Below are 10,065 nucleotides of genomic sequence, written 5' to 3' on the forward strand. Positions count from 1 at the left end.
AGGTAGGGGGCGTGTCAAAATCTCGCCTCTCCGATGACCTCGCCTCCCCTCTTCTGCCCTGCGTCGCCATGGCGGCACCTGCCAGCGGCATCCGCGCGGAGGCTGGAGTCGTCCCCGTCGCCCGGGTGGTGTTGGCGGACCGCATCGCTCACGGGAGCTTCGTCCTCCACGTCGACGACCCCATCGCCGGCCCGGCCACTGGGAAGCGGCCTGCTATGCAACTCCCGCTTCCCCTGGCCCCGCCGGCGGCGCTTCTAACGGCCGAGGAGATGCTCCGACTCTGACCGCCTACGGCGGGGCTTGACGCTTGGGTGGCTCGCCTCGGCGAGCTGCTGGACGCTGCCGGCGGAGCGCCACCGTCCCGTTGGGTCGCCTGCATCATCGGAGGATCCCAGGCGCCGGTATCGGCCCGTCACGCCAAATCACACCTTGGACGGCTGGGGGCTGTCGCTCGGCCGCAGGAGGCCGCACGGGGGCGAGACGTGCAGGGGCACGTCATCGTCTTCGGCCTCGGCGACTGCACCAGAGCTACAACCAGCACATGCTTCCTCCCCACGGTATGTACCCCCACCATCTGCGGGGTGGCCGTCACAAGGACCCTTGTCGATGGCGGCGCCGGGCTCAGCATCCTCTCTGCGGAGGCCTTTGGTCGTATGCCGGTGCCCTACGGGCAGCTCCTCCCCACCAAACCCTTCTCGGGGGTCGCGGGCTCGGCCGTCCCGCTCGGGCGGGTCCGCCTCCCCTTCACCTTCGGGACGCACGCCAGTTATCAGACCGAGCTTATCCACTTCGACGTCGCGCCTGTCCACCTGTCCTACAACGCCATCCTCGGCTCCCCGGCCCTGGCCAAGTTCATGGCGGCGACTCACCCGGGCTACAACATCGTCAAGATACCCAAGAGCAGTGGCACCATCACCATCAAAGGAAATGCCAAGGCCGCCCTTCAGGTCCTCGAGCACGCTTATCGAGCTGCTGCCACGGCTCGCCCAAGCGCAGAGGAGGCTCCGGAGGCCGCCGAGGCCGCTCCAGCCAAAAAGAAACAACTCTTCTCTCAGGATCGCGCCTAGACCAAGCAGGTACCCGTCGATGAGGGAGACGCGAGCTCCACTTTCACCATCGGCGCGGGCCTGCTTCTAGAACAAGAGGAGGCGTTGGTGGCCTTCCTTAGGGAAAACAAGGACGTGTCCACATGGAAGGCGACCGACCTGGTCGGGGTGCCTAGGCACGTCATCGAACACCACCTTACGGTGTGCCCGAACGCACGACCTATCAAGCAAAAGGCGCGCGGTAGGCTCCGAAAAAGCAGGCCTTCATCGTCCAAGAGACCCGGAAGCTGGAAGAAGCAGGCGTTATCCGGGAGGTGCGCCACCCTGAATGGTTGTCCAACCCCATCATCGTCCCGAAGAAAGGGGGCAAAGAGCGCATGTGCGTCGACTTCACGAGCCTCAACAAGTTCTGCCCTCAGGACCCGTTCCCTCTCCCTCGCATCGACCAGATCATGGACTCAACGGCCGAGTGCAACCTGCTTTGCTTCCTCAACGCCTTCTCAGGCTACCACCTGATCAAAATGGCAGTTCAAGACATAGAGAAGACGTCGTTCCTGACCCCATGTGGTACCTATTGCTACATCTACATGCCCTTCGGGCTGAGGAACGCAGGCGCCACCTTCCAGCGACTGATGCACATCACCCTCGGCCCTCAGCTCGGGAGGAACGCAGAGGCCTATGTCGACGACATCGTGGTCAAGTCCAAGGAGGCCAAGACCCTTGTCGGGGACTTGGAGGAAACATTCGCCAACCTGCGCAAGGTGAACCTATGCCTCAACTCAAAAAAATGTGTGTTTGGGGTCCCCTCGGGCAAGCTGCTGGGATTCCTGGTCTCGCACCGGGGCATTGAAGCCAACCCGGAGAAGGTCAAAGCCATCGAGAGAATGAAGCCGCCCACAACCCTGAAGCAACTGCAGAAACTTGCGGGGTGTGTGACGTCTTCATCTCGGAGCTCGGCGAGTGCGCCCTCCCCTTCTTCAAGCTCATGAAGAGGAAGGGGCCTTTTGAGTGGACTCCGGAGGCCGACGCTGCCTTCCAAGATCTCAAGAAGTACCTCACCAGCCTGCCGGTTATGGTGGCGTCAAGGCCTCAGGAGCCCTTGATCCTTTATCTCGCCGCTATGCCTCACTCCGCCAGCGCGGCGCTGGTAGTGGCACGGCCGCAACGTCTGGCGACCCTGCCGACCTGTGTAGAGCTCCTGAGCCATCAGAAGCACCTGAGGGTCCCGCATCACCAACCCTCGTGGAGCATCCCGTGTACTTCGTCAGCACCGTGCTCCGCGACGCTCGCTCGCGCTACCCCATGCCCCAGAAGCTGCTGCTGGCGCTCCTTGTCGCTTCCAGGAAGCTGTGCCACTATTTTCAGGGCCATCCCATCAAGGTCGTCTCAGCCTACCCCCTGGAGAAGGTACTCCGGGGCCCGAACATCGTCGGGAGGGTTGCTGAGTGGACATCGAGTTGCAGGCGTTCCAACTGGAGTTCAGCACCACGCGGGTCATCAAGGGGGCAGCGCTGGCTGATTTCGTGGCAGAGTGGACCGATGCTCCGGACTAGGGGGCTGGCGAGGACCGCTCGCTGGCCCCGAGCGACGAAACTCCGGATGGATGGGTGGTATATTTTGATGGTGCATTCTCGCGCCTCGGCGCGGGGGCTGGCACTGTGCTAGTATCACCCACTCAGGATAAGCTCCGCTACGCCGTGCAACTTTGCTTCAAGCATGGCGAAAAGGTCTCCAACAACATCGCGGAGTACAAGGGCCTAATCGCCAGGCTCAAGGCCGCGGCCGCACTAGGGGTGAAGCGTCTCACCATCAAAGGCGACTCACAGCTCCTCGTCAACTTCTCTAACAAAGAGTACAAGCCCAAGGACGAACACATGGAAGTGTATCTGGAGGAGGTGCGCAAGATGGAGAAGCGGTTCCTAGGAGTGGAGCTGCAACACGTGCCGAGGGGCACGAATAAGGAAGCAGACGACATCGCCAAGTGGGCCTCCCGATGAGAGCTGCAGGAACCAGGTGTCCTCGAGGAGCGCTTGCTCAGGCCATCGGCGGTGCCACCTACTCCGGAGCCGGCATTCATGCATGAGGGGCTGCCAGCGGCTCCCGAAGTCGGCGCACCACCCTGTGGACCACCCTCCGGAGCCCACCTGCTGCTCGCCGTTGAACCTGAGGAAGACTGGTGGATTGAGGAACTCAAGACATACCTACTACGCGGCACCTTTCCGGAGAAGGAGGAAGGCGCGGAACGTGCGGCTCAGCAGGCCTCGGCCTACTGCATCCAAGACGGTGAGCTCTACAGGAGGCGCCCTAATGGCGTCTCGCTAAAATGCATTTCGAGGAGGCAAGGGCAAGAGCTGCTGGCCGACATCCATGGGGGGGATTGCGGCCATCATTCGTCGTCCCGCACCCTCGTGTGCAAGGTCTTTCGCAGCGGCTTCTACTGGCCCACAGCGTTGGATGACGCCACGGAGCTCGTGGGAGCCTGCGAGGCATGCCAGTTCCACGCCAAGCAAATCCATCAGCCAACGCAAGATCTTCAGACCATCCCGCTCTCCTGGCCCTTCGCGGTCTGGGGGTTGGACATCCTGGGACCGTTCCCCTGAGCGGCAGGGGGCTACCGTTTCCTCTATGTCGCCGTCGACAAGTTCACCAAGTGGGCCGAGGTGGAGCCGGTGCGCATGATTCCTGCAGGATCGGCCGTCAAGTTCATCAAGGGCCTCGTGACCCACTTCGGTGTCCCCAACCGCATCATCACAGATAACGGTTCGCAGTTCACGAGCAATCTCTTCAGATCATATTGTGCTAACCTTGGAACGCAGATCTGCTACACTTCAGTGGCCCACCCCAGGAGCAATGGGCAGGCCGAACGCGCCAACGCAGAGGTCCTGCGCGGCCTCAAGACGCGCAGCTTCAAGAAAAAGCTCGAGGCCTACGGTAGGGGCTGGATCGGCGAGCTCCAATCTGTGCTGTGGTCAATCCGCACCACCGCAACCAAACCTACGGGAGAAACCCCATTTTTCTCGTTTATGGTGCGGAGGAGGTCCTCCCTCACGAGGTCAAGAGTCGCTCCCCACGGGTCTTGGCTTTCAATGAGGAATGCCAGGACGCCGCCTGGCGGATGGACCTCATGCTCGGCGAGGAGGGCCGCTACCGAGCTGCGCTCAGGGCAGCGCGATATCAGCAGGCTCCGCGGCGGTACCATTGCTGCAGCGCCCGCTCGAGAACATTGGAAGTTGGTGACTTGGTCTTGAGGCGGGTCCTCTCCAGGGAAGGGCTACACAAGCTCTCGCCTATGTGGGAGGGCCCGTTCAGAATCGCCCGTGTCTCTAGGCCTAGCGCTGTGCGCCTGGAGACGCGGGATGGGATACTCATCCAGAATTCCCGGAACATTCAGCACCTCAGGAGGTTCTATCCATAATCAAGGCTTCGTGCCCGTGAAGACAATCAAGGCTCTGTGCCCGTGAAGGTCTCCGCTCGTGACACTCTCATGTAATAATGAGTTGGGGCTGTACACGCCTCGGAGTCTCCTGTGTGTTGCCTACGGGCCCTTAGATCGGGCTCCCACCCACGTCCCAGTGGCAGTCCTTAGCTCCGCGCTGGGAAGAAGACGTAGCTAGGGGTCGGACACGACCTTTTTCCTTTTTTTTCTCGCCTTGGTGTTTGGCTGTCAGCCTTTTCTACTTCCTTGGCTGTCAGCCCTTCCTCTGCCCCATGCTATGGAGTTTTCCGATTTTATTGCGGTTTGCTCTGGTTTCGCTCGTGTTTCTCGCACTGTTCTCAAGTTCAGTTCTTCGGGCCAGGCTGCGCCGCTTATCCTCCCTCACGCGCCTCGCACGTGGGGGCTGGGATACGGCCGGTCTCAGCTCTCGGTTACCGTGACCTCACGACCTCACCTTGCCAAGCCTGCTCAGGCTCTGGCGTCAGGCTCTTCAGCCCTCATGAATTACTTCGCCAAGCCTGCTCGGGCCTTGGAATATCAGTACTCGCTCCGCGCTCTCAAGTGAGCTCAAGGGCGCGAGCCCTCCTCAACTCACCAAAGCTCACCTACGCTCGGGAGCTCCGAGCCCGGCGGTCCTAATAACTCGCCTGGGGGCTCGTGACATCAGGAGGCCACCCGCCTCAGGACTTCGTCTCACGACAAGCGTAGTACACAAGCTAAGTAATTTCATACAGAACGAAAATAATAGCAGACTTCCATTTCATGCATACATATCATTGTTCATTACACGCCCACCCGAGGCAGCTTAAACCAAATACAGAAAGGAAATGAAGAAAATCTAAAACAAGAGCCAGGCGGGTTCGGAGCTCGTGGATCGGCGTAGTCAGCACCCCAACCAAGTCGGAGCCCTACTCTTCGCGCTTCACCGAAGAGCGGCGGCGCGAGGGCCCCTCCTCCTCGGCAAGCCGGGCGTGGCGGAGCGGCCGCCCAGGGTAGCCGCCGCTGCTGTAGGAGTTGCTGCTGCCACAGAGGGGGAACCCGCGGGGCCTGCCGAGGCCGAGCTCGTCTCCAGAGGAAGAACTGCCCCTCAGGACGCCGTCGCCACCCTCCTCGTCGTCGTCCACCTCTGGGCAACACCCAAGGCGCCTTCCTCCCTCCGAGAAGGCCTTGACGAGCAGTGACGACACCCCATCGTACTTGAAGTGGAGGGTGCACTTTCCCTGCAGCCGGCGCGCACGGGCGAAGGATTGCCAGCCACGACCAAGGAACACGTCGCCTGAAGCAAGGACCTTGACCCCCACCCAGAAGGCTCCACTGCAGCACCCGTCGGCCTGCAGCCAAACGCCGACGGGCCCTTCTTCCGGCAGTTCGATGCGGAACCAGCAGGGAAGACGGAGCCACACGCTGCCGGGTTTCTCCACCCACATCACGAATTCAGAGGCCGCATCGGAGGAGTGGAGTTGCCGGCGCGGGGGACGGTTGGGCGCCGGTCGCCCCCCTGCGCCACTGTGGCCACGGCCACCCCCACCAAGAGGAGAGGGTCCAGGCCTCTCGCCGGAAACCCTGTCGGACCCCGAGAAGCCGCGCCCGCTTCCCTGAGGAACTGTCATGGCCGTGGCGGCATGCTTGCGGGACGCCCGCGGCCCCTCTTCAGCATCGGCAAGACCAGCTCCTCCACACCCTTTCCCCTCTCTGCGGCGGAGGACTTCCTCAGCGGCGGAGGACTTCCTCGGCGGCGGCATGGGTATCTGGGGGCGAAGGAGGGCAAGGGAAGGAGAGAGGATGGTGGCACAGGCTTAAAGATGGCCCGGGGGCTTCTCCCCCGGGCCTCATTTATAGGGTGGGGAAGGCCAACCATCGCTTGGTCACGGCCATGATGGCCGCGTCGCCCGCGCCGGGGAGTCGTCTAATCACACGGTTACCAAGGTTGCGTGAGGAGTGGAGTCGCCATGTCCCATCCAACCGTCATGCGCCAGCCTAGCCGCAGCCTTTGGGGCCGCGGCGCTTCGTCCTCAACTAGGCTTCGCCCAGAAGCCAACTCTCCGCGCGCCTTGGGCCCGGGGGCTACTGTCGGCGTACTGGGAACCAGGGTATCCAGACTTGCCTGTCTGCGGCCCACGTCGCGTTCCTGGTACGGCCTGATAGGGCCTAGTTGATCGACCATCTGCTCAAGACCCTCGGGAGGGGGCCAGCCCTCGCGAGGAGAACGACCAAGACCTCCTCAGGGAGCGGCCTCACCTAGGCTGCGCCGGAGGGGCGACCAAGACCTCTCCCTAGAGTGGCCTCGCCTAGGCTACTTCGGGAGGGCGGAGATCTCAAGGCAAGGGCTGCCTCAGGAGGAGGCAGTGACACAAGCCATGACGAACCGTGCCAGCAGGCGCCAGCGTGCGCCAGCAGGCACAGTTTCCATATCGGTGCAAAGGAGACCGCACAGGCACAGGTTCCCGAGGGGCGAGACAAAGGTTTCCCCTTTGGTGCAACAAGACCGAAGACCGCCAGGACGGCAGGAAGGATGTCATCGCCGAGCCCACCACCGCGTCACCGTCTGCCCTCTTTGCAGGTGAAGACCACCTTTTGTCAGGATGGGAGCGTCCTTGTGTTCCCGCTCAAATGGCCATTGTGGGATTCCCTTCCCGCCTAAACATTCCAGGGGAAGAGGACCCTGGCCGCCTATATAAGTAGCTAGGGTTCCATCATAGAGGGGATGGACCCATGGAGACTTAGACTAGAAAAGGAGCAAGAACGTCCACCTCCTCACCCCCTTGAGCTCGCCTCCTGAGCTCAGGAAACCATTGTACTTGTTCATACTTGAGCCCTCGTGAGGCCAATCCACTAAAGCGGGACGTAGGGTTTTACACCGCGAGGTGGCCTGAACCTGGGTAAACTCTTGTGTGCTCTACTTGTTTGCTTGCTTGCATTCCATTTCCACCACCAGGAGAAGAGCGTGGCGCTAGGTAGACGTGTGGTGGGAGAGATCTTCGTCACGCCCCTGTGTTCGAATATCAAGGGTTTTTCGGAGCCCCAAATCCGACAACTCTGCATAAGGAAAATTGTCGTCCCAACTAGATCCATAATCTAGTGCACAAGCTCTTAACATGTCCTCCAAAATCTGATTGACTCTCTCGGTCTGCCCATCTGTCTGCGAATGAAAGGCTGTACTGAACTCTAGCCTGGTACCCAAAGTCTGGTGTAATTGATTCCAAAACTTCGAGGTAAACTATGTTCATCTATCTAATACGATGGTCCTCGGAACTCCATGCAGACATACGATCCTGGTCATATATATCTTGGCCAACTTCGCGCTCGTATAAGTGGTTTTCACGGGGATAAAGTGAGCCAATTTGGTCAAGCGATCAACTACTACCCAAATGGAATCATATCCTGATCGTGTCCTGGGTAATCCGGTGATGAAATCCATACCAAGCTTATCCCACTTCCATTCGGGTATCGGCAAAGGCTGAAGTAATCCTGCTGGCTTCTGGTGCTCTGCCTTAACTCTCTGACATACGTCACATACGGTTACATACTCGGCAATATCCTTCTTCATGCCTGTCCACGAGAAACGTTCCTTCTAATCCAAATACATCTTGGTGTTTCCTGGGTGAATCGAGTATGGCGAGTCATGAGCTTCCTGAAGTATTAACTTCCTGATCTCTGGGTCATTGGGCACATAAATACGATCCTCAAACCATAAAGTTTCATGTTCATCCTCATGAAAACCTTTGGCCTTCCCTTTATTCATCTTCTCCTTTATCTCCGCAATCTCCTTATCAGTCTTCTGGGCTTCTCGAATCTTTCCCAACAACGTGGACTGAACTTCCAACGCTGCAACAAAATCTCTCAGAACTATCTCCATTCGAAGTTCTTTTAGATCGTCGGCTAACTCCTGAGGAAATTCTTTGGTTATGAGAGTATTAACATAACTCTTGCGGCTCAACGCATCTGCTACAACATTGGCCTTTCCTGGATGATAATGCACCTTCATATCATAATCCTTTATCAGCTCCAACCATCTCCTATGCCTGAGATTCAACTCCTTCTGCGTGAAGATGTACTTCAAACTTTTATGATCCGTGTATACATCACAACGGTTACCAATGAGAAAAATGTCTCCAGGTCTTGTGCGCATGTACTACGGCTACTAACTCCAGGTCCCTGGCCGAAAATAAAACTAAAAAGAAAAATCTAACGAATGAACGTTCGCTAACAGAAACTAATGAACGAAAACGTTCACTAACAGATCTAAACGAACGAATGTTCGCTAATAAACCTAAACTAATAAAACAAACCGACCTAAAACGAAAAACCGAATCTAGAAAAAAAACGAGGCAGTTTATGCCGGTTTACCGGTTCATGAAATAAACTGGCGGCGGCGGCGTCGATCACCGGCTCCGGCGGCTGTGGGGCGGGGTGGTGCGGCGCGGCTTGCGGCAGCGGACGGCAGTAGCAAGGCGGCAGCGAGCGGTGGTGGGCTGTGGCGGGGCTGGGTGGAGGAGAGGCCGGGGGGTGGCTGCGGCTTATCAACAGGGGGTCGGGGCGGTCCGACTTGTAGGAGGGGCCGGGCGGCGAGGCAGCAGCGGCTCGGACTCTGGCGGAGTCCGGCTCGGCCACGCGCTCGGAGGTAGCGGCGCTGACGGGCCGGCTGGGCCTTCGGCCCAGTTCGGTCCAGAACTTCTTTTAAATAACATTTCGCCGCGAAGAAAAATGCCAAATAAAATAAAAAATAAAAATCCCAAAATTCCAGAAATAATTTTCACCGTTCTCTCCTAATATTTAGGACAAAGTGAACATTTTTCTGGGCTAAATGCAATTTAAAAAATGCGTATTTTTCCTTGATTTAATCAAATAAAAAATCAAACAAAATATATTTTTATTCAAAACTAAATTTCCATTATTTCCTCGCTGTTTTGAAGAAGTCATATTATCTTCTCTAATTATTTTATTTATTTTGAAATAATTGGAAAAATAATTTCGAATAAAAATCACTTTGATCCCATATGCCAATTTTGAAAATTCAAAAATGGAATTTTATGAAAACCTCCAACTCTCTCAAATGGTCCTTGAGTTGCTTAAGGCCTCTAGGATCAAAATGTCCAAATAAACCAAATTCAAAAAATTGCAAGAATCATGGATGCATATGATGACCTAATGATTAACATCCAAATTGAAAATTGGGATGTTACAATATTCATAATACTCAATCCAACACAAAGAACTTCAAAGAGTGCCCCAATATTTCTACCGGAGAAACAAAGACAAAAGCATTCATCAACTCCTATGCATAGATTACCTCAATGTCACCTCGGAATCCGCGAGTTGAGTGCCAAAACATATATCAAGTGAATCAATACGATACCCCATTGTCACCACGTGTATTCAATTGCAAGACATATATCAAGTGTTCTCAAATCCATAAAAGTATTCAATCCGATAACAACGAAATCTCAAAGGGAAAAACTCAATTCATCACAACAAGATAGAGAGGGGAAAACACCATATGATCCGACTATATTAACAAAGTCCGCGATACATCAAGATCGTGGCATCTCAAGAACATGAGAGAGAGAGAGAGATTAAACACAT

General features: G+C 56.8%; 1 protein-coding gene across 1 annotated transcript; it reads left to right on the forward strand.

Moving 5' to 3' along the window:
- Positions 1-1,423: 1,423 nt before the first annotated feature.
- On the forward strand, positions 1,424-3,043 carry LOC147964580 (uncharacterized). The gene is made up of 3 exons (XM_087530043.1): positions 1,424-1,912; positions 2,184-2,453; positions 2,600-3,043. The coding sequence occupies exons 1-3, from the start codon at positions 1,424-1,426 to the stop codon at positions 3,041-3,043; spliced, it is 1,203 nt and encodes a 400-aa protein (XP_087386169.1).
- Positions 3,044-10,065: the final 7,022 nt, after the last annotated feature.

This window comes from Triticum urartu, chromosome 6A (genome assembly GCF_056163025.1).
Source record: "Triticum urartu cultivar PI428250 chromosome 6A, HENAU_Tu73, whole genome shotgun sequence".
In the NCBI taxonomy this organism is placed as follows: Eukaryota; Viridiplantae; Streptophyta; class Magnoliopsida; order Poales; family Poaceae; genus Triticum; species Triticum urartu.